Raw genomic sequence first — 25,170 nt, forward strand, 5'->3', positions numbered from 1 at the left:
AATTTAACAGAAAATGCTCTTCAATTTGGTTTCATTTCTATATTAAAATAGGGTAATTTCCATTTACCTCGACACTCACCTTTCATAATATTTTTTAAATTTTACATTTGATGAGGAGTTAAGTGTGGAATGTATAAAGTATAAAGAAAGGGAATGCAAATAACCCATTTAAAAAGTATTATTAAAAAAACTAAAAATTATGAGAAGGCGTATTTTTTGGAATAATTAAAATTTTAAAATAATTAATAAACTTAATTGCAACTAAAATATCTAATCTAAATTTTTATGTAATTACGGTTTTAAAATGAAAATAATCAGTTTTCTTAATTTTATTTATTTTTATTGGATTATTTAAGAGTTAGTTTTTTTTAATACATAAGGTAAAAATTTATTTAGATATGAATAGTTTTAAATTTGAAACAAATATTTCCCATATGTTTTTTATTTATTATAGTTGTTCCATATGATATTATCTGTTAATATTTTTAAAAAGAAAATAACAGTAAATTTAAAAAAATTTACTTTATTTTTATAAATTTATGTGGCAAAGCAATAAGATAAGATAATCTTCTACGCTTGGCTTTCTTATGAATCGGGTACTCGTCGCCGCTCCATTTGTAGAAACGCTCAAAAACCGAAAAGAGGACGAGGCTATCAACAACAGAACAACGCAAGAAACAGCAGATGGCCAAAGATGAAAGCCCAGTTCGATTCGGGATCATGGGATGCGCGGAGATTGCCAAAAAAGTGTCTCGAGCAATACAATTATCTCCCAACTCCACCCTATATGCAGTTGCGAGTCGTTCATTAGAAAAAGCTAAGGAATTCGCCGTTCAGAACAGTTTACCGGGTGATGTTAAGATTTACGGTGATTACACAGAGTTGTTGGACGACCCATTTGTGGATGCTGTTTACATGCCACTGCCCACCAGCCTGCACCTGAAATGGGCAGTCATATCTGCTCAGAAGCGTAAGCATTTGCTGCTTGAGAAACCCACCGCTATTGACGTTAAGGAGCTTGATGAAATACTTGAAGCTTGCGAGGCTAATGGGGTACAGTTTATGGATGCTAGCATGTGGTATCATCACCCTAGGACTCAGAAAATGAAGGATTTGATCTCAAATCCAGAACTTTTCGGGCTTGTTAGATCTGTAAGTGTAAATGGGATCCAAACCTCAAAATAACCCAAAAGACGGTTTCTTGTGATGTTCAATTGTACTTTAGCCGATATGAAATCCACAGGTTAATAAATCACCGAGTACCATAATTCAATTGCAGATGATGAATTTTCTGTCATCAACCAATTGATATTGCTTGACAATCAACTTGCAATCTACGAGTATCGGTCGACAGAGAATGAAATTTAGTTTGTCGCTTCCTATTTTACATTCAATCTTCATATAAATCAAAATAGGAAAAAATATAGTTCATGGTTTTGAATGGACTGCTCATTATGCGTTGCTGTACATTTCGTGATATATTTTTGTTAGTTCCTGGAGAATTATTGGTGATTAACTTTTGGTTCAATAACCAGCTTAGGCTCCTCGTTTGCTGCTGGCGGTGGGTGACCAAATTATGCTGAGGATGATTCATAACTTTACAGGGGAGATGCTTTAGTTTACTTATTCATTAGTCTGAACAAAGTTGTGTCATTGCATGTGAAACTGTCAGTTTTATGATGCTAGTGATAGAAGGATTCTTCGGTATAATAATTAATTATACACGAGTTTAGATGCAGATCTTTGTGGATTGCATATAACTTTTGTTAGAGTAAGATGCCTTTGTTTCTTGGGGTATCTTTATTTTAATTTCCTCCGCTTATAACTTATATTCGTAAGATGATCTAACAAGCTTTTCTTTCTATGGCATCAAGATCCACAGTTCATCGTCATTTTGTGGAACGCCCCAGTTTCTTGAAAATAACATCAGAGTAAAACAGGACCTAGATGCCCTTGGTGCCCTGGGAGACACTGGTTGGTACTGCATCGGCGCCATATTATGGGCAATGGACCAAAAACTACCAACAACAGTTACTGCTCTACCGACCATCACCAGGAACTCGGCTTGTGTCATCCTATCATGCGGTGCATCTCTCCATTGGGACGAGGAGCAAACTGTTGCTACATTCTTCTGCTCCTTCATCTCTCACGAAACCATGGACTTGATGGTGTGTGGCTCCAATGGGACACTTTGGGTTGAAGACTTCATCATTCCATATGGAGAAAATTCTGCAGCATTCAGCTTCACAACTGGGGCAAGATTCTTGGATTTGCATATAGGGTGGAACAAAAAACCTCAAGAAATTCGAGTGGATACTCGGTTACCACAAGAGAGTATGATGATTCAAGAACTTTCGAGACTCATCAAGGACGTAAAAGAGCAAGGATCTTCACCTGACAGCCGCTGGTCTCGCACCAGTAGAGTCACTCAGCTTGTGTTGGATGCTGTGAGGAAATCAATAGATAATGGTTTTGAACCTGTTTACATGTAAGACTTGTTTGAACTATTGTGTAATTGGATTACACTGGGTTAACTAGCTGACGCTGCTATTGCTATTACTGGTGAACCAAGAGTGAACCATGCATATATTACAGACTAAAGAGGGATGAAATGCAAGTCTTTTCTTGTGAAAATATTATCATCAATCTCTTGGATAAATTTATAGGTCGCATTATTGGAATTTGATTTCTTTTATCTTTTTTTTTGGATTAAAAATAGATTTCTATTATTTCAATTGATTAAAACTTATAGGTCTATCAGTTACAATAAGAGCTGAATTTGGGAGTTCCATCTGCGAATTTCCCTGAAACTATGGAATGTCTTGTTCGATGATAGTCTACACAACTAAATTTCGAAAGTGTGTGTAACTTAAAAAAAGCAATTCTCAGATTTTCCTTTGAAACTTCGTAGCCTCGTCGCAGACCAAAAACGTACGTGGCCATCTTGTGGCCATTTTGATGTTATGATAATGGTCGTAACCCGTAAGTTTAAGAAATCTCGATTTCGATAAATATATATGTATATAAGTAATAAAAAGTATGCATAATTCTAATATAATCAAGAATTTATTTTCTTAATATGTATCCTCGATATGAAATTTTGGTCCAAATATTGAAAAATTTTGCCATATCTGCGAATTTTGGTCGAATCGTGGGGGAAGAAAAACTGCAAATAGAGAGATCATTTCGTAAGGCTAGCTAGCTACAACCCCAAATAATCAAGCATTGCTCGAAAATATAGGGAACAAGAAAATCAATATCTTGTCTCAAATATGATATTTGTTTTGTGGGATCCTTTAATTTAATTTGACATTGTTGTCAAGAAAATAAAGCTGTCAAACGCACGGGTTTTGACTTCGGCCTTTGTCTTTTACTGTCGGCGGATTAATTTATTATTACCTTCGTGTTTATGTTTCAGAAAAATGAGTTAAACTTTCGTGACCACGAGCACATGATAGGTACCTTCTCATCACCGGCCTTCTTTCTTGATACAGATTGTTACTCTTGATGTGTTTATATGATTATTTGACGAGCTTCATATTTTTTTTTTAATTTTGAATTCAAACTATAATATAAACATTTTGTATAAAAACGAATTGAGAATAACACTTCTGATATAACATAAAATGAACTCAAGTTGGACAAATTATATATCAAACCCGTGACATATGTACTATAGTATCATAATGTTTTATGGCATGTGTACATTGTGTTGCCATATCTACTATCTAGCTATATAGGGGCGTTTTTGGACTATGCATCGGCATACTCCATTTTGAATACCGTATTATAGATAGATTGTCGATGACTTATAAAAAAACATGAGTGAGTCTCATGTGAGACCGTCTCACGGATCTTAATTTGTGAGACGGACCAACTTTACCCATATTCACAATAAAAAGTAATATTCTTAGCATAAAAAGTAATACTTTTTCATGTATGACCCAAATAAGAAATCCGTCTCACAAATACGACCCGTGAGATCGTCTCACACAAATTTTTGCCTAAAAACATTATGACATTCCTACGTTTGATATTCAATTATAACAAATTTGTCTATAACTAAAAAACAAAAGACGACTCACTCTTCCTCATTGTTTAGAGGCTTATAGAGCAAATGATAGGTTACAAAAATTGAAGTCCTATATGTCATAGTTAACTATTGACCAACTAACTAATTATTCCCAACTGTCATACAAGCTCTAATTATACCTTGCAACGACGGACATTTTAATTTTAAAGCATAGTGATTCTATTATTTTCTGGGTTCAGTTTTGAGTTTTAAAGTATGAAAAAAAAAATGGGTATATTAAAATTTGTCATGTGGTACAAAATACACATAAAAAAAATGAATTTTACACCATTCTTTCAGACGTAAGGTACTCCGAAATGTGGGCAGTGGGCACTAAACATCCGCCGACGGAAGAAGACAAATTGAAAAGCTTTCTCGATATCCACATCTCGTTATAAATAAATCATAGCACACGCCACCATTACAATTCAATAAAAAAAAAAATAAGTGTCAAAGGCTATTGGCATACATATTATATCATAAATGTTATCCATTCCTCATATATACATTGACAGGTCAAGAACCTTCAATTTCTTCTTCTTCTTCTTTTTTTTTTTTTCAAAATATATATGCCTTCATTCATCTGTCGTTACTCGGTAAAATATTTTCGATGATTTATAAATGTTTTGCCCAATCCACATGACATCGAATTTTCAAATCCGTCTCGAGCTGTTATAACCATAACTCGTGTTTTTGCTTGAACTGAACCATCTTTATTTGAGCAGGTGGCTTCGAGGGATATATATTATAAGATGCTGCTCGCCTCAACTATATCAGAATCCCAGAGGTAACGCGTGACAAACTTATTTCTTGTTCGAGAAATGGCAACATTTTTTCTTAATTTCCTTGAAGCATAATCAATGCCTCAATCCAACTCAGATGGATTCGAACTGAGGGCAAGCATAATAGCTAGTCATCTCACCTTTGACTATATGTTGTCCAGGTGAGATGATCCACATGGGGTCCAAGGTTGTTGCCCCGTCGGGTGTGTTACACTCGGTGGATTACAGTATGTACCAGTTGTCTGTTACACGTATATAAAAAATTTCAAAATTTTAAATAAAAAATAATATTTTTTCAGAAAATGCTATCGTTGTCGTTCGTATAAAGTAATTGATAAATAATTGATCAACACTCATTTGACGAAGAGGAAAATTTTTTTTTTATTAAGGTAGAACAACCTTATAACGCTAACATATAATTAAATTCACACACACAGACACACACACTCTTTTAAAGAAGCATTTTAAATTAAATTATTGCCAAAATTATTTTAGCAATATTTTAATGTATTTTCACAATACGAATTTTATTAATTCACAGACATTTGTTAATAAAAGAGTATAAAATTATATACAATCAATGAAGATATTTATTTATCTTTGTCTTTTCATTACTAATAAGAAGTTGATTAAATTAATTTTATCTTATTACGGTCGCTGAATGCTGTTATTTCATTTTAAGATTTAAGCACATAAATGACTAATTAGTAAAATACATATATGAGTTCGAGTTCGAATCCAAAATTTTTATGAGCTCCGTAGCTAGCTAGAGCTTTACAAGCCAAAATGTTTCTAAATAATGACTTATTTAATTTAATTGTATAACCCTAACAAAACTGTGCAACAATATTAACATTTTTGTGAACTCGATCATACAATTCTAGTCTGTAAAAATTCGGAAACATCGGCAAGTCTTTAGAAAACTTTATGTATATATAATTTAATAATTTCGGTCAAACCGTTTTCTATGTTTACCGTTCTAATATTAAAACTAAAATACTAATCTAATATATTCAAATTCGACGTTTTGTGCATTGAAATTGTTTTGACTTCAACAAATGAATCCTGATATCCAAATTAAATTAAATTGTCCAAAAAATTTATCGATTTATACACAATTTCTTCGTTTTAAATTTCCAATTCAAAAATTTGACTAAAACCCTAGCTANATTTTACTAAACTGGGCCCCGTTCCTAATAAAGAAGGTAGGGTGGCATCCGCCGACGGAAGAAGACAAGACGGGGTCAAGGTCCTAACTTTATATCCTCAGGGTGACGTTTGGATTAATGGTTAATTATTACATGTCAATTTTTTTCGGTTCTTTTAAATATATAACCCAATTTTAATATTTAATACCCTTCTTTTATTAATATATTTTTATTAACTAAATTTTGTAGTAATTATTTAAATAAATAACGTTAACATAAGAAATTTGTTTTAAACTTTGTTTTTTCAATTATTTATTTAATACGTGTTTTTCAATGTCTTAATCTTTGTTATATATACTAATATAAAGCTCATTTAAGAGTACGCGTGAGAGCTCCTCGTATGAATTCGCACACTAACTAAAACTTAAAAAAAATCGATATGCCTTAATCTATTTAACTTAAAATGAAAAATGTTGAGCATGCACCAAATTTAATTAACGGTTAGAGTTGGTCATAAAAAGTCAAATTACTTTTTTTCCCCTTTAAAATATTATGATATAAAAATATCTCATGATTAGTTTCTAAATTTGGCGTATTCAAATAAAAATTTCAAAAGTTCTTGATTTTAACACTCTATGAAACAAAATTAAATGGGAAATTTGAGTTGAAAGATTTTAGCCAATCTTGGACTCATAAATTTATTTCTGCCCATGAAAATAGTATGAATCCAGCATATTTCTTGTCCTATAAAAAGAAAATAATGAAAGAAGAACATTGTGTGTGTGTCTTTCTCTATATATATATATAAATATAAAGTATGTCTCTTGTGAGACGGTCTCACGAATCTTTATCTGTGAGACGGGTCAAATCTATCGATATCACAATAAAAAGTAATAATCTTAACATAAAAAGTAATAATTTTTTATGGATGACCCAAATAAAAGATTCGTCTCATAAAATATGACATGTGAGACTGTCTCACATAAGTTTTTGTCGTGGGACGACTTCTCAAAAACAGTGGGTGGTGACTTGAAATTTATTCGTAGCCTTAGTTGCACTTTTTTAAAATTATTAATAATAATAATTGTGGCGGTCACTGTCGTCATTCTTCTCAAATGAAACATCAACTGTGGCGATTCTTGATCATACAAAGCGCAGATGTAAAAAGCCTTAAATAATAAATTTGTATCAGTTTTCGTTCCAAACTTTGATTCTAATAGAATGAATTTTCTATTGTTGACAACGAAATTTTATAAACATCAATAAAAACTTTAATAAAAAAATAACAAACCACTTGGAAGTTCACTCTTTCAAATAATAAATATGATAATTATTCAAGGACAATGCCATTTATGGTGCTGTACACAATTGTTTGGATTTTTTAGATAAAAAATAATATATTAATTATATGAAAATGACATAATATTATGATATATATATATACATATACACACGCTAAATAAGAATGTATTTTTGTTGTTCCACCATAAGATATAGTGGAAGATTTGTGCCTTAAAAAAAATACAATTTTTGCAAAGAAGCCAACCAATAATAGTTGTTTACTAGAATCTTGGATTCTTTATCCCACAAATTTTAACCCTTTTTATCACTCTCCTGTCTTCCCCCACCATTCCACACCTATGTCTCTATCTTTTTGGGCCAAAAAATGGATTCTTCGCCCTTCAGACAAGAAGATAATTGTAACAACATTGAGTCCTTCAGTATTTTCAACCCTTCTTTTTCATCGGAAGAAGGACCTGGACCTTCCCGATCAGACACAGCTGACAAATCAGCATCCAAAAGTGAAAAACGATATATCGGTGTTCGAAAACGGCCGTGGGGGAAGTACGCAGCAGAGATTCGGGATTCCACCAGGAATGGAGCTAGGGTTTGGCTCGGGACTTTCAATACAGCAGAGGAAGCCGCATTGGCTTACGATCAAGCCGCGTACGCCATGCGCGGATCTACGGTTCCTCTCAACTTCCCTTTAGAACAAGTAATGGAATCACTTGAGAAAATGAATTACAGTTGCAAAGAGGGCTCATCACCAGCTAAAACCTTGAAGGAATCACACAAAGTACTAAGCGCGACGACGAAAACACAAAGGGGTGGTAAAAAGAAAGTTATAACTGAAGAGGAAATGGTGATTCTAGAAGACTTGGGATCTGACTTGTTGGATGAGCTTTTATCCGAGAGTTCAAGTACTACTAGTAAGTGAAATACACAAGATTGATTGTTTCTCTGTTGTTCTTCTTATTATATAGTAGAGTAATGTGGCTCGTGCAGTTGAGAGGACGATATTTGAAAAGGGAATTAAATGTGATACTGAAATTATTTGTTGTTTTGATAATTATCACATGTTCTACAAATACCAGGATAGTTTAGGAACTCAGAAGTATATGTGACTTTGTCTCTGTGGGATTTGATTAATTTCTTTCTTTGTTTTCTGATTTCACAGCTATTTCTTGGTTGAACCCTAATCAAACAAATTATACACTGATGGTCTGATTCATTGGCAAATTTAGGCGATAGGGCAATTTATATAGTTATACGGCAAATTATTTATCTTTTAAGGAAAAAAATAAAAGAAAGTTAAGATTTTTAGTGTGTGTGTGTGTGTGTGTGTGTGTGTATGTAATTTGGTTTGAGCGAAGTGATTGTTCCTTTACCTGTTTGTGTAGCTCCCGATTCTCCTTTGGGTAGCTTGAAATTTATAGTTTACAGACACATCATGATTTTGCTACTCTTTCCAATTGTACTAACTGATATTTTTCTTTGGTTTATAATAAATATGAAATTCCTTTTTACTCTTTTCTTATTTTGTGTGTGCTTCTTACTTTGTTGAATAAGTATTATGATCGCTCTTAATTAAGTTCTAGTTGCCTTTCATGTGATTATCTCAACAAGTACTTAAAAATGATTTCCTTTCGTTTATTTCCATATAATTTTGAACAATTACCCACTAATAAGAAAACAAGATTGTAAAATGCAACTAGTGATCAGGTCTTTCTACTTCGATACTTGAATATTTTTAGGCCTTTAATTCGATTTCGTATAGGTTTGCTCAACTGCATCTTGCAAACAAAAACTAAATGTTCTCTTGTTTATACTAATTATTCTATATATATTTTAGTTCATTATAGCTTGGGATTAATGTATTGATTCATAAAATATGAACCCATGTTAGTTTACTATCCCGTATATAATCTTTTCTGGGCTTTTCGAAAACCAAACATGTGTTGTATATATGTGTGTGTTTATACTAAGTGAACTTTTGAATTAAGGTGAAAAAGGATCTTCCATAAACTTTCTTGCGCTTTATTTTTTGTGAGCTAGAAACTCCTCTTATCATTCTTGGCAGATTAGAAATAGTCATTCTTTCGGTATGCAAACAGAAATGTAATAACTAATGGTGACAGAATAGTAGTGGTGAATATCTCTGATTCATCACAAAAATTGTATTTACTAGGGCAATATTGTCAAAAATCGCATGGTCGGATATGTGTTTAAGTGACTAGCGCTCGAGAAATCATGGAGAAAATCTTGAAAAATTTTCTTTAGTTTCGGATGAGTTGAAAAAGAATTCGCAAGGTATATATAATGACGTTTTCGAATTGGAGTATTGCTCATGAACAATATACTGTGATTTGAAGAGAGAATGGTAATAAAAAACCAAGTGTTCTGTGAACAAAGAGCGCAAGCATATTGATAAATGTGTGTAAAAGAAGGAAGTCGAGCATATTACAAATATTGCATATCTCTATATATATATGTATATATATGTATATATATATACATACATATATATATATGTATGTATATATATATATATATGTATGTATATATATATATATATGTATATGCATTGTTTTTAGGGGAAGTTACATTTTTTTCCAGCCAATAATCAACTATTTTAGTCCACTAATTTATAATTTTTTCAATTTCAGCCCTTTTTTAACGGAGTTCTAATATGGCACCGAACACGTCACGAATGTCCGGTGACACATCATTATTTTTCGGCGTCAGGTCAGCAAAAATTGATTAAAAGTAATAGTTTTGTGTTACTATTCACCCGTTGTGCCTCCTACGATTCATGATTTAGGATTGTTTTCCAAACATTATTTGATGATGTCATGATTTGTTTTACTAGGATGTGTTTATAGGATAAAGGATTTAAAAAAATCTTAATTCGTATGTCATGGTTAAAAAAAAATTCAAGACACTCGTAAGATATTTTTGACGAGGATCTTTAAGTTTATAGAACTTGAATGTCATATATATTTGAACACAGTTGTGTGTTTGTATGTGCCATACAATGCTTTTGGCATATTTTGAATATGAATGTATTAAAATTTGTATAAGCACATTTTATTCCTAGCTGATGATTTGTTTACAGTGGTATATGCAAATTCAAAACTAGATCGAATGGTCATAAAATAAAAAAATATAAAAAATCACAAGGTAAGAAATTGCATTTTAACCTCGATCTCAATCGAAAGAGCTTCATGAAGAGAGAAATTATGGATATACTAGCTAGTCTCAGCATACCAAAATAGTTAAAATGGTGACCAAAGGGTACTGTCTGGATCTCATATCCTTAATTTAATTTGTATAACAACAATAACAAAAATAATATAATTATATTATATATTACACGAAAATGAAAGATAGTGAGCTCTTTGATTTATCATAATTATAAGATATTCTTGTTTAATATCTATGTACATATACCATATTACGGCCATACTACGGCGACGACGAAGACGACAACAACAATATAATATAGAAAGCTGGGGTGGAATGTTGATCGTATACACCACTAACAACAATTCTCTATTTGCATTATTGATGGTGAGGTAATTTTGGGAGACTTTTCTAACTCTCAAATGGAAAAATGTGAATGAGTATTTCAAAAGCCAAAATCTCTATTTATTGAACATTTTCTAGTCTAAAGCTTCACAAGTTTACTCATTACACATTCAACTTCCCTTGTCAAAAATTAATACTCACTCAATGAATAGGCGTCGTCGTTTTTTTTCCCACTTTCAATTCCTTTAGTGTGACGTTCGGGCAAGACATCTAATCAAGGCATGGATAAGAAGGAGAAAGCGTTTCGAATTTCTTCGATTCCCCTGTTAGGTTGTGTTTTGGAAGCCATTTTGGTTATAATTTACGGAGGAAATTATCAAATTACGTCGGAGGAATGTAAGGAAGAAGATGTTCCATCAGCTTGTAATGTGGCGGCTCAAAAGCATTTTACGCAAAGTCAGCGAGTCTGGCTTGGTTGAAAGTTAAGTTTGTGTGTTATTTTCAGTTATAATTCAATAGCTTGGTGCCAAAAAATATGTGCTATATCAAAATAAATTAGTTCAGATGTTTCCATTTTGTAATATTGAAGTGATAATAAAATGGAATATATAGGTGATCAATAAAATGTGACGAATTAATGTTTGTTATGGTCTCATTTTACTATATATATGGTATATATGTATGTAAAAACGCGATTATGAACTAAAATTTTCACACTTGTATTCATCTAACCAAAGGAATAGCTGCGCTACCAAGAGCTAGCATTAGGAGAATCTCAGAAAAAGAAATTATATACATAACGAAAGCCATGTGCAATGAAAAATACAAGCACCGCTTGAGGATGAGTTTTTCTATATCTAACTAACACAACTAATAAATTATCTATTCCATCCGACTAATTCCAAGTTCGAATTCCGAGCAACTCACTGTCATATTAAAATTATATAAATGCATATCTTCTTTTTCTAATCTACTTCATTTATTTGTTGTTATTTATTTTCGAATAATCTAGCTACTTATTGATAAATAAGTCGTATCTTGCTCAGACCAATAAATAAAGCTGAAATTATATTTAAAGTCACTAGTAGAAAACCGAAATAACTAGTTAAAGTAAACATCAATTGGCTAAATGAAATATGGTGTTTTTATACATATGTTTCTAAAGCATTTATCTAAGTTTTTTATTTTAGTAAAATCTAAAAATATAGAAAAATAACAATTGATTTTGGTTCTTCTCCACATTCTTACCGGACGATCCAGAAACGTGTCTATGATTTTTTTGGTAATTGATCCCCTCTTGTGGGATATAGAAAAATAACAATTGATTTTAATTTTTCTCCACGTTTTGTCAGACGATCCAAAAATGTGCATATGATTAGATCCAAAAACAGAAATAATGGATGAGTTGAACACGCGAAAAAAAGAGGGAAAAAATAAAAAGAGTAAAAATGAAATATACAAAAAAACATTTTACCTCTAAAAGCAAAAGAAGGAAAAAAAATATCCAAAAATAAAAGAGTAAAAAAATATATAAAATAAAAAATAAAAAATTTTAAAAAATAGAATAAAAAAAAAAGCAAAAAAAAAATAAATTAAATTAAAAAATGTTTTCTTGTGCCAACACCAAGGGTCCGTTCCCCATTTTTTCATCACGGGTTCTCCGTAATTGTCTTGAAAAGATAGTATATCATTTTTAAATGAATATATTTTTAACATTTTATAATGAGTAAATCTCTTATACGATGATTTCACGTTTTTTTATTCGTAAGACAGATCAATCTTTATCATATTTACAATAAAAAATAATAATTTTGACATAAAAAGTAACATTTTTTCAGTGACTAAAATAAAATATATATCTTACAAAATTGACATATAAAATCGTCTCACGTAAGTTTTTGTATTCTATTATTCACGCAAACTCTTTGATGACTTATCGTCAGCCTTGCTTGCTTGAGAAATAATTTTGGGAAAATGGAGACCTTTTACAAATACAAACGATAAAAAATTCAAAGCTCCAGCAAAGCTCAAGGCATCCACCACGACCCTTCTTTTTCTTCTACAATTTTATTATTATTTTTCATAAACTTAAAATTTAATATTAATATTTTGACCATCTTCTTCAACTTTGCTACTTTTTTTCCCCTTCCCAAGTTGAAACCCAACACCCTTCTTTTTCAACCTTTAAAAAAAATTCATATCAAGCTCCACAATGGTCCAGATTTTCCAAATTTTGGTTATTTGATCCCCTTCCCAATTTCTAACAAATTATACGTTTCGTCACCACTTTATGAAAAATTGTTCTTCTGCTTCTGGTAAATCAAAATCTTCCCGCTATTATTTCTCATACCTCCGGTCTCCATCTTTTATTTTTTTGGTAAAATCCAAAATCGTCTTCCAATTTTACATGTACAAAATTTGAAGGAAGGAAACTGGACAGAATAATTTGGACCATAAATATGTATTTGGACTGTGCATTTGAAATCAAATCAGCCCAATTGGAATTTAAAAGGTTGAAGTTAGGTATTAAAATTGTATATCCAAAAGGATCCAATTACCCTCGTAACCCAATGATCATGCTAAATGAAGATAGTTAAATTTATATATTTAAACGAACTTGCTAATTAGTAATTATACATCATTTGATGCGAAAAACTTGCTAATTATACATTTTTTATTCATCTGAATATTACTCAAATTTTATAATAATTGAAAATAAAATTAATATATCATATATTTCAATTTACTATCTCATTTTATATTCGTTGATGAAAACTTTAATGAAAAAACAGGGTTACTGTGTAACATTTTCACAAATCTAAATCTGGAAGAAGGGTTTACTCTTACCAAACTTGCAGTGAAAATGATATTCTGATGTAAAAAATTATTATTTTTTACTTAATGTGTAATATATTTTTAAAATAAAAAATATTATTATTCAAGTTAGAATATTATTATACAATTTTTTAATATAACAAATAAAAATAATATTTTTTATTAAAAGATATATCATACAAAAATTAATATATTTTATAAGTTAGATTAGATATATCGGATAATAAAATATATTTGCCAAAGTTGAACTTCAATGGATTTCACGCGAGTTTTTGTGATGAAAAAGAAGCTGTAAAGGGCAAATTGGCAATTGACCAATTAATTACTTGAAGACAATTAATCTGTATTACCAAATAGTTTTGTTCACTCCAACCTCTACGGTAATTGACTGACAAAGTAGCACAAAGGATTGAATTGATACCCGGAGTCAGTTTGGATTCCATGGCCTAGGGATTTCAAGTTCAAATCTTTCATAGACTTTTCTTCCTGTTCAGTGAACACTACGCCATGGAGTCGAAGCTCCCGTTGTTCCTCCCGCTACTTTTTTTCGTCGCTTGTTTCCACCCCTCTACATCAGGTTCCTTTTTTTCCTTTTTTTTTGTTTTGACTTGACTTTTAATTCCTAAATGAGAGGGCTGTTATCAAAATTTGATTTTTATCAAGGGTTTTGGTTATATGTTAGCTAATTGTATGTTTTGATGGGAATTGTGTGGAAGATTGAATGCTTGAGCTTCGATGGGGAAATTATAGACTTGACCACGTAGAGTTTAATGGGCTATTTTTATTATTATTAGCTATTCATTAATCTACTTTAAGAATTTTCTCCTTTTTTCTCTTTTTGCATTCCCTGAATTCTTAATCTAGAGAGCTGCAGTATCGTCGTCAGCTTCTCTGGTTTAATCTTTGGTTCATTTCATGTTTGAATGGTAATTGTGTGGCTGCGTGGTTTTTGTAATTTGATCATATTAAATATGAAGTTGAAGTTTGTTTAGTATAATGGGTTATGTTTTAGTTAGTGGGGGATTAAGAAGTTTTCAAATAAGAAAAATCTTAATACTATTCCATTTGTGAAACCATTATAATTTAGTTGAAGCGTATTGCTTAGAGCAGCTTCTACATCTGAACTAGATTGATTTTGGACAAATTTTACACAGCCAATCTCATTCAAGTGGGTTTCTGATTTGAAAATGTCTTTCTTATGGCTTTCCCTGTTTTCATTTTTTTTATCAAGCTTACAACTTTAAAAATAATAATGATAATATTGGTCTAGTATTGTTTGAGCTACATTAGTTTTGGACAGCTTCAGAGAAGTCAAATTAAATTGAGTTGTTTTCTGATCATGTAAAGCTCTGTCCTTTGAAATCCCCTTCAAAGTTTCATCACATTTGCAATATGTTTTTATTTAGTATTAGTTTGATCTGGTTTGAGCTATATTGATTTTGAACTGCTTCAGGGAAGACAAATTCAGTTGAGTCAGTTCCTGATCTTGAAACGTCTATGTACACACAACTTGATGGATATCCATGTGTACGACTGCTCAACATTTCTGGGGAAATTGGTTGTTCAAGTGGGTACTGTAATACTGTTATCATGAGGTTCAATTAATCAGCCACTTAGCTTTTAGTGCATAATCTGCTAATTATTAAATTGGATTTTAGATCCTGGCCGAGGGAAAGTTGTTGCTCCAATTGTACAATTCAAGAATGCAGACGTGTTGGTCAGATCAACTGCAATATTGGTTTCTGCGGATGAATTTGAAAGCTTACTTTTAAGGCATGCAGTTTTTGGTTTCTAATATATCTGCCAAAAATTAACAATTTCATTCTTCGTTGAGTTTTCTTCCTTGCTCATTTTTCTGTTTTGACATTTTTTAGGTTATTCTGATGCTTTATGTCCCATCAATACATTCAAATTCCATTTCAGTTATCATCAGCAATATGTGTCCGTTCATTGGTAGACTTGGTCGTGTCTCTGAATGTATTTAAGCCTTTATTTGCTTCTTCCCTTTCTTCTTGTCCTACTCCTACTGCACCAGTTTTCTCATGGTGGCCCAAAAGTAAATGCATTTCACAGAGTTGGCACCAGTTCATCCCTCTCAGAACCATGATTAATATTCACCAGAATTGAGTATGAAACTATCTGAGCTGACACTATTAGCAGCAGACATTGAAGAAGTTGCGTAGAACATAATTTGAATTATAGGTATTGCTATGGTAAATGGCTGAGCACTTGAATATATTTAATATTTTAAAATGACAAAAATGAAATTAGGGTCATACTGTCTGTGGGTCCATATAATGTATCCTTATAGTTTCCATCACATTTATTATTCTCTATTTTTACTCAATATGGTATAGTTCAAATTAGTGTTTTCTTTAAGCATTTATCTTGTGACCTTGTTTTTCTACTTTTTTTCCTGTTAACTAGTGGGGCTTATGATGTAACTCCAATCAATTGAGGAATCTTCTCTTTCATTATTTGCACTATTTGTTGCCTGTATTTTAGAGTATCAAAAGATCCAAATTTTTCAAGGAATGTGGCTGGGGTTTTAGTTGAAGCGAGCACTCAGGTCCAAAATGGTTTAAAGGGTAAGTTATTTTTTTTTTGTTGAATATTGAGTGAAGAAAAGTTCGTTAGCTAACATTTGGTGGTAATCGCAGGAAATTCTCCAGATGTAAAATTTCCACAAGCTGAATTTGCTCCATACAAAAACAACAAATTTGAGTGGAATCCAGCAGTATGTGGTGAAAAATTATTAGCATTTTAAAACTTCACATTTTCTTTTGGTTCATATACTGCCTCAGTTTTCGAGGGTGTTAAGAACTTACGATTGTGGACCATATTAAATGACAAATGACTTGGTCCCTGTCCTAATAGGGTGTGTACAGAAAGTTAGAAACTGACGGGCAGTTGTGTTTAAAATTGAGTTGATATAACTTTTGCTAGTTGCACTTTCTTGAAACACCTTCGGGCTACCTCTATAATTAATCAGAAGACATAAATTACTTTCCAAGGAAAATAATGTTTTTCTAGTCAACTATGCGATTGAGTTTTTTTCATTTGAATCTGTTTTTCCCCTTATTTTCCCGATGTGGATTCTCTTCCATTTTCAAGGATTCCACTGACTATCTTATATACAATACTACCCAGGTTTTAATGATGTCATATCTGGCACTGCTTGCATATATGAAGTTCTTGCTGCATCTTTTATACATAGATATTGCTGCATCGTACTCTCCTTGGAAATCCAACATATGTCAATTTTATGAATATGATCTTGTTGTCTACACCTGCAGGGATCTGGAATTATGTGGAAAGCTTTTAACTTTCCTGTGTTTTTACTTTCTGAAACTAGCACGCCAATCTTGCAAGAGGTAGTGTGTTCTAAAGCTTGTTTACTCTTGACACTTCGAGTTTCTAGTTAATTCCTTGAGTTATTAGTTCCAGAAGATTACTAGATGATAAAAATGGGAAGAGGTAGTTGTGTATTCTAAAGGTTCTAGCAGTTGTTATAGACACTAAAGATTTTTCCTCCTTTTTTTTGTCGATTAGAAGTTGATAAGTTTTTGTTGACTGGGTTAGAGCCACTGATACCACTACCATAGTTGTTAATATTATGACACAGCCAGTGTTCCCTAGTACCAGACCTGTATTCTATCAAAATCCATGGATGGAAGGAGATGCCGTAAATTATGCAAATGAGAGTCATTAGTATTGGCACTCCTCCCTTTACATGCTCACTTAAGTATCCATAAATCTTAATTAAATCGAAGTCTGCACTGCAGAAGAATTCACCCATACGTCACCAACTCAATCAACATTTTGCATTCTTCTGCACCTGATGCATCATAAGGAAAAAAATTCCCATTCTGCAGGCTGTCTTGAAGAACGACAAGAGAAAGACATCTTATATTGAGGATGTTGTTGAGTTTGATCTGGTGATGGAGGTAAGAAATTCTGGAGAGACCGTATTGATGTCTGCTATATTTTTTTGATTCCGTAATAGTTGAGGATATGCTAACTGATATGTTCCAATGCAATTTTTCTTTTGAATAGACAACTAAATCTGGTAGTCTTGATTCGGATGCTTGTTTGAGGGATGGAGCTTGTCTTCCTTTGGGTGGATACAGGTTGGTTTCATGAATTCTATTTTACTGGTTTATTGAGACTGTTACTAAATTCTGCAAGGTCATAGGAATTAGCTATTTTATTTCTGGTAATATACCTATTTGCTATTTTTTTAACGTGTGTGCATTAAAGATTATAGCGTATCTAGAAAAGTTGTAGTTTTGGAAGGATTAGCCTGTACTTGCAGGACCTAGATTATCATAGTTTCTTGCTGTTCTATTTTGTTACTGTAGATTAATTGATTGGACTTGTTTTTCCCCATCTTTGGTTTTTAACTTTTTATGACTAAAATTCTACAATTCTACTTGCGGCATTGGGTTGGGCTTTCAAGGGATTTTAACTCAAAATGGAAGTGGTTGAAATAGTTTTTATGTCTTTATATATTTGTTCAGAATTTTTTTAAAATAGATATGATGTATTGTTATGTGAAGATGTTTTTGGATTAGTTTTTTAATTTGGATGCGGAGATTTTATTGTTAAAATTTGTTTTCAAGATGTATATTTTTTGGGAGTGATGAAGAGATAGTGATTGAGGGTTATTCTGAAACTATATGAAACTGAATTAAAGTTGGTTAAACAAACATGAATTGACCATATAAATGGAGAAATCTCCACTGGAATGACTGCAAACCTCTGCTCCATTTTGGAAATAGATGTGAGACACTGATTCATATTCAGTTGTCGGGATTTGTAACTTGCCACATTTTAGGATACACAGATTTGATTAGTTAGCATTTCCACTTTGAGCTCCATTTTTGAAATAGATATGAGACACGTGCATATTCAGTTGTCGGGATTTGTAACTTGCCACATTTAGGATACACAGATTTTATTAGTTAGCATTTCACTTTGAGCAGGGATATGGAGACTTACCCATTCCAACATCGATATAAGTTGTCATACTCCTCACTTATTTTACAACAAAAGGTTGATTTGATGAATGCTCGTTGAGAAAGAATTATCAAGCATTATATGAGCAAAACTGCAGTAAGAAGCTACATTGTTAAATTGTTTTGGGGTCAGTGTTCTAGACCTGTAGCAAATGTGCAACAGTTGTATCATATTTTTAGGTCTTACAGGGTTTGACCATTTGTCGTCTATAGGGTAAGGGTATGGCATAGTAAATAATTGCTGAACTGGTACAGTTTAGGATCAATTTTTTATTTCTTATGCTAAAATGTTTTCTTTCAAGAGGTCCCATGCTTGCATTTTCTGATAGTTGATTCCAAGAGATCTCCTTCTAGAGTTTAACGCATAAAGGATGCTCCCAATTCTCAACTCCTACATAAAACATCATACCTAATAAAATGTGCCTAACCTTCAATATTGGGCGGAATGAGTACTGCACTTTTTGATATGCTTCTTGCTTATGATACAAAAATTTTCTCGATAGATATCGGATAATGCAGGAAGTAAGAATTTGAACCTAGCCAATTGTCTGTCCCCAAAACTGAACCTTTTTTTAGAATGAAAAGTGAACCTTTTAAACCTAGCCACTGCACAACTGGCAGTGACACGCATACCATGTTAGTGATGCACCTGGTCCTTTTAAAGCAATCATTTTTGGTGAGGTTTTCAATCTATCCATATCATTTAAATGGATGACTCACTGTCCTTTCCTAATTATAATGGTCCGTGGCAATTCCTATTTATTTTCAACATTGAACAGCTGTTACAAATTGATCTTACATGGTCTGTTGGTTCTCAATCTGGTATCAGAATGTTGTGGAGGTCTGACATTTATTTTTTGATCTGTCATATCTTCAATTTGAAGGGCAGTGTCTGGTCAGCACTTCCACCTATTAGTATCTCATCTTCTCCAAAGACAAAACCACTTGTACTGACAGTGACATCAATGGACTCGGCATCTTTTTTCCGTGACAAAAGCCTTGGTGCAGACTCCCCTATATCTGTGAGTTATCTTTTCTATTGTGATTCTTTGTTTCAACCTTTGGCTAAAGACAATCTCATATAAGCAAATTCATATTGTACTTTTTTTCTTTATGTTTTTTTTAATGTCTAGGGGTTAATTACATTGCTGGCTGCAGTTGATGCTATTTCACGCATTCAGAAATTGGATGAACTTAATAAACAGGTTGGTCGCTAATTGAGTGTTATGTGCTCGTATCTCATAGTCTCTGCTTTTTTTACTTTCAGATCTTTATTTGGATTTGAGTTTGGCAAACGTTTATATTACTCCTGTTGTAATTGTTTCCAGTCTTGACAATCTTTATATCTCTGGACATTATCTGTATGGCTTCTTCGCTTGTTTCTATTCTTAATTTTATATTTGAAATGAGATGTTTATGTTCACTTTTTAAGTCTTGTGGAAAGATTTATTTTCATAATTTTACCTGCCTCAGCTTGTGTTTGTGGTTCTCACTGGTGAAGCCTGGGGCTACCTTGGTAGCAGAAGATTTCTTCTGGAGTCCGATCAACACTCGGATGCCATTAAGGACCTTGACATGGCGATGGTTGAAATGGTATTTCCCTTCCGGCTTTTTATATTAATCCATTACTTAATATGTGCTGTCTCAAACTCAAATTAATTTACAGGATTGATAATCCTGTTCTCAGTTGTGCGAAGCAGAAAGTGATGCAAGTACATAATTTGGTTTTTGTTATCTTGGAGTGGTTTCTCTTTCTTCATCCACTTTTGCGGCACTTTATTTGAATTTTTTGCTTTAAGTTTTGTGAATTTTTTTAGTTAGGTATTTTCATCAATTTGGTTGCTGATATTTTTTGTACATATTTTTGTCGGATTCTATTTTGGGAGCTCTCACTATTTTTACTTCCCATTTTTTGATACACATCCTCTAGACATGTTTCTAACATATGATTTTTCTTTGGTTAGATTCTTTTCTACGATTGGTTTCCGTATAGTTTCTGTTATGCTTCACCACTGTCTTTTACCTAACCTTTATTATTTATTCACTTGGAACTCTCGACCATAGAAACTATACAATATTTAACAAGGTGGAGAAAAATAAGATTTATATATTCATCATTGAAAAAAACACTTAACAAGTTTTCCGTTGTATTTAATCCCATGTTACCTTGGCAAGATTGAATACATGATTCTTTGGCTACATTCCAATTATTGGTGGATAATTTGTAGGGTGCTTTATCTATTGGTAACTCTATCGAGCGCTGTGATATTTGAGCAGGTAATGGAAATCGGATCTGTTGGGAAGAGTTTTTCTCAGGGCGTGAAAACATTGTTTGCTCATACTTCTGGGGTAAGTTTGGAGATTGTTTTAGGCTTTTATTGTTCTCACAATTTGATTCTAGTGTCATAAATTTAGCTTATGTGGCTTACTTGTTGCACATGTTTTTCTTAATGCCTGCTGGTAGCCTGGTAATGCTATTGTTTGACTTATATTTATTGAGCTAGATGTCCTCAATTTTACGTCATTAACTTAGCAGGATACATCCTCCGTGCTCGGAACACTGAATGCATTACAACGTGCTCAAGATTCCTTGAAAACTGATGGCATAGTGGTCAAAAGAGCTAGCACATCAAATCCTGGAGTGCCTCCATCCTCATTAATGACATTTCTGAGGAAGGTTAGGGATGAACAGATATAAAATTTTCCGGAGAATATGTATTTAGCCTTGTCTTTTTTTTTGTCCATTTGTTACTATGATGGTTCATTTAAGGAGTTTTATAAGGTAAACTGATTTTCCAAAGCTTAAAATTTCAAGGACCTGATGATAATATCCAATCAGTTTCCTGAAAGAAGTCCTTAGTAAAAAGAGTGGATATTGGGTTGTTGTTCCCATGCAGCTGGCCTTGTTTCTTGATAGATGAATACATGAAAATGTTATCAAGAGCAAAGGTTGTGTTTCACACACAGAAAAGTTGCCAATAGTGACAATGACATGACTCCACAAAATACAATGATATCAATGTCTACAAGATCGTAAGCATTAGAGTAGTCTCATGTTAAATCATGGAAATCAGATTTTGGAAAGGTTGTCGGCACTTCAGTTTTATTTTATCGAACTTATTTCTGATACTCAATGTATATATATTCATTAATTTCTTAAATAAATATGATTCCACTATAAATTAAACTTCATTGGTGAGTTTCTACCTGTAATTCAGGATTTCTTCCGATAGCAGTAGTCCGTTGCCGAGAAACCTCCTTGGCATACATCAATTGATGGATTTTTGTGTTGTGTTTATATCTGTAGAATTATGAACGAATATTTGTTTAGATTACGAAGGTTTTGCTGAATCTTCTATATTTTCAAATATAAATTTTGTTTTGCAGAACCATCAGACTTCTGGTCTTGTTTTGGAAGATTTTGACTCTGCTTTTACCAACAAGTTCTATCACAGCCATCTCGACGATCTATGTTAGTGCATCCAAAATTCTCTATCATTTTTCCCTCCTTGTGTAGCATTGTTAATGAGTATTGGATTTGTGAAAAAATCTTATGTTGCTTTAATGCAGCTAACATCAACTCTTCAGCGATTGTGGCTGCTGCTGCACTCGTCGCTCGAACACTATACATCGCTGCTGGTGGCAATAATGATTCAGTTATTAATTCTATCAACGCCAATACCTCTATGGTCGAAGAACTTCTCAGTTGTCTGTTAAAATGTGAACCTGGTTTATCATGTGATTTGGTGAAGCGCTATATTTCTCCCTCGTCAACTTGCCCAAGCCACTATGTTGGTGTCATTTTGGGAGAACCTTCTTCTGCACCTAATCCTGTTTATGTTGGGGATGTTTCAAGGTTTGTGTGGAGCTTTTTGGCTGATAAAACGTCGACTCCATCTAAAAATATGAGCTCTGCTTGCCCAAAACATTGCAATGGTGCTGGTGAATTGTGCATAAAAACTGAGACTGACGGAAAAGGTGTCTGTGTGGTATCAACTACCAGGTAGTTTACGGTTCTTTTACTCTGGTTGATACCACTTTTGTGACAAAATTTGGCACGTTGCTACAGCACATTTGATTTATGATATGTGTTGATAGATTTATTAATGTATATATGCACCACACGTTTTCGGATAGTTAGCTAAATAACTTTTGTCAAGCTTTTTTACAAACTAATAATCTCAAGTGTATTTGTATTGGAGTATTATTTTTCACAAATTTAGTTTGACCATGGTTATTTTTTATTTTCCCACACATTTTCCATGTCTCATCATATTGTTCATGTTAGAACAATATATATGTTACTTTCTGTCTGCTTGTATATCAGCTCAAGTTTTTATACGAGACAGTTTCTATGTGACAGCTTGAATGCTAGAGGGCCAATAAATATTAGATGTTTTGCATCTCTGGTAATTTAAGCTTTTATACGAAGTGAGCATATGATATTTGTCCATATGAACCAGATAACCTTGCTCGGAAGCATATTGAGGACTCTGATCACCCATTGCTAGAGTGCTAAATGTTAAAGTTTTTCGAAGTTCCATGAACTAAAGCTTCTTGTTCATCTCAGGTATGTCCCTGCGTATTCAACTCGACTGAAATACGAATCGGGTGGCTGGACATTGCTACCCTACAATTCTTCAGATATCATGAGGATGGAGGATCCAGTTTGGACTGAAAGCAATTGGGATACAATAGGTATCAGAGTGTACACGGTCCAAGATGCTACTTATGACTATCTAATTTTGGCATTGGGCATCGGTATCGCTCTCTTGGCTTACCTTTTGATAGTGATAGTCAGAACTCTAATTCGAAAGGCATTGAAGCAGGACTGAAACCCAACTTTTTGCATCATTTTTTGGTGAATTTTACCTCTAGTGCAGTTATATTTGTGACCGGGAAAAAATAAAATTGATGAATTCAAAAGAAACTGGACTTCTGTAGTTGTGTGGCGACCGTGTGATGTATCCTTCTTAGTTTTTGAATCTTTGTACTTCCAATAACATTTGCTTATTAACAACTGTGCACGACATGTTTAGTATAATTTTTTGTTCTGAATTATCTTTAGCTTAATTTAAGAATGCAACGATCAAACAAGTAAAATCCCAACCTTTTGTTCTGTGGAATAAATAAAACTTGTATTTTTCGAATAAATTCAATAAAACAGCTACCTTAAAAGCAGCTCTTAGTTTCTTGATAACAGGCTATGGTCGTCCAAATCATTATGTACATGCCATGAGCCATCATTATACATATAATTTATTCCAAATAAATTTTTAAATTACGGACATAAGATATAAATAGATCCACAACACCATCGTTGATCATGTAGTTCTGCTATGAACAGTTAAGGATTCGGGTTGAGGATATCATTAACTATCAAATGATATTGTTATTCCCGAATATAACACGCAAATTAAAGTTTCTTTGTTCAAGAAATTTATAAACACATATATAAGTGACTGATATTATTTATAGGGGCACAAATTCATATCTATCTATCTATCTATATGATTAATGTGGCCCATAAAGTTATCATTCACTAAATAAATAATTGCCGGAGAGAATGCAAATTATAGTTGGAGATGTTTGACGCCGCACAAGTCCCTCTCGGTATGTGTGTGTGTGTGTNTAGATTTTATTTTATTTGGAAAGGATGGTTTAATCATGGCCTATGGGATAATATTGGAGTTTCATCTTTTAAGTGTTCTTATATTATGTTAAAGAGTAGGTATCTTGTTAGATGATCTCACGAATCTTTATCTGTGAGACGGGTCAACTCTGTCGATATTCACAATAAAAAGTAATATTTTTTCATGGATGAACCAAATAAGATATTCGTCTCACAAAATAAGACCCGTGAGACCGTCCCACACAAGTTTTTGTTTATGTTAAAGTACTTTATAGATGTTTACATATTTTTAATTTTTTTTTTTTTTTGTTCTTTGGTCTTTCGGGTGGAGTTAATTTTGAGCACAAATATAACATTTGAATTAATGGATTTAGATGTAGAAATTTCAAATATGTAACAACAAATTCATTGGTTTATTAATGTAAATTACTAAATAAAGGATTTCAAATCCAATCAGTTTTTTTTTTTTTTTGTCATACTGGTGAATTTCAATTGTATCATAATATGAGACATTTTAAAATTCTTCCTTTAAATATTTCTTCAAATCTAAATCATTCAATCAAAAAAAACCTTCACACTTGTTTATTTCATTTCATCACGAATGAACTTTTGTCGAAGTCAATAGATCCATCCTGGACCGATTGAGAAAGATGACGCGGTTGGCTTGACTAGGGAATTATATAACTCATATTTTTTTTTAAAAAAAAAAAAACATATTGTTGAGGCTATGCCGACTGATTCATCCTAAAAAAAAAAAAGTGCCATCATAATCACGAATAGGACCAAGTATGGCCGGAAATAATTATACATACATAGCTTAAAATTTTATTTTAAGGCCAACCTTAAATTTTAAGATTAATTGAATATATATATA

General features: G+C 32.6%; 3 protein-coding genes and 1 long non-coding RNA gene across 4 annotated transcripts; all 4 read left to right on the forward strand.

Annotated features, from left to right (window-relative positions):
• Window positions 1-572: 572 nt before the first annotated feature.
• On the forward strand, window positions 573-2,681 carry LOC140970964 (uncharacterized oxidoreductase At4g09670-like). Its single transcript, XM_073432985.1, has 2 exons — window positions 573-1,152; window positions 1,875-2,681. Exons 1-2 carry the CDS (start codon window positions 685-687, stop codon window positions 2,490-2,492), a joined length of 1,086 nt encoding a protein of 361 aa, XP_073289086.1. The 5' UTR covers window positions 573-684; the 3' UTR covers window positions 2,493-2,681.
• A 1,828-nt stretch (window positions 2,682-4,509) lies between these two features.
• On the forward strand, window positions 4,510-5,227 carry LOC140970966 (uncharacterized). The gene is made up of 2 exons (XR_012174231.1): window positions 4,510-4,587; window positions 4,798-5,227. It is a non-coding gene; the product is annotated as an uncharacterized lncRNA (long non-coding RNA).
• A 1,781-nt stretch (window positions 5,228-7,008) lies between these two features.
• LOC140970965 (ethylene-responsive transcription factor 1B-like) lies at window positions 7,009-8,352 on the forward strand. Its single transcript, XM_073432986.1, has one exon. The coding sequence runs from the start codon at window positions 7,669-7,671 to the stop codon at window positions 8,218-8,220; it is 552 nt and encodes a 183-aa protein (XP_073289087.1). The 5' UTR covers window positions 7,009-7,668; the 3' UTR covers window positions 8,221-8,352.
• Window positions 8,353-13,999: 5,647 nt separating this feature from the next.
• LOC140970967 (nicastrin) lies at window positions 14,000-23,688 on the forward strand. The gene is made up of 16 exons (XM_073432987.1): window positions 14,000-14,223; window positions 15,100-15,213; window positions 15,305-15,419; window positions 16,152-16,234; window positions 16,307-16,383; window positions 16,943-17,020; window positions 17,522-17,593; window positions 17,703-17,776; window positions 19,554-19,686; window positions 19,798-19,869; window positions 20,138-20,257; window positions 20,942-21,013; window positions 21,201-21,341; window positions 22,052-22,136; window positions 22,235-22,667; window positions 23,235-23,688. Exons 1-16 carry the CDS (start codon window positions 14,154-14,156, stop codon window positions 23,497-23,499), a joined length of 2,004 nt encoding a protein of 667 aa, XP_073289088.1. The 5' UTR covers window positions 14,000-14,153; the 3' UTR covers window positions 23,500-23,688.
• The last annotated feature ends 1,482 nt before the right edge of the window (window positions 23,689-25,170 follow it).

Source organism: Primulina huaijiensis, chromosome 2, assembly GCF_012295235.1.
Source record: "Primulina huaijiensis isolate GDHJ02 chromosome 2, ASM1229523v2, whole genome shotgun sequence".
NCBI lineage: Eukaryota > Viridiplantae > Streptophyta > Magnoliopsida > Lamiales > Gesneriaceae > Primulina > Primulina huaijiensis.

Excerpts from the sequence above, each read along its gene's own strand:
- LOC140970964 (XM_073432985.1), top strand. The coding sequence starts at position 685 with ATGGCCAAAGATGAAAGCCCAGTTCGATTCGGGATCATGGGATGCGCG. Across the intron at positions 1,153-1,874 it reads TTTTCGGGCTTGTTAGATCT|ATCCACAGTTCATCGTCATT; the intron begins GTAAGTGTAAAT and ends TATGGCATCAAG.
- LOC140970965 (XM_073432986.1), top strand. The coding sequence starts at position 7,669 with ATGGATTCTTCGCCCTTCAGACAAGAAGATAATTGTAACAACATTGAG.
- LOC140970967 (XM_073432987.1), top strand. The coding sequence starts at position 14,154 with ATGGAGTCGAAGCTCCCGTTGTTCCTCCCGCTACTTTTTTTCGTCGCT. Across the intron at positions 15,420-16,151 it reads TTTGAAAGCTTACTTTTAAG|AGTATCAAAAGATCCAAATT; the intron begins GCATGCAGTTTT and ends CCTGTATTTTAG. Across the intron at positions 17,777-19,553 it reads CTTCCTTTGGGTGGATACAG|TGTCTGGTCAGCACTTCCAC; the intron begins GTTGGTTTCATG and ends TTTGAAGGGCAG.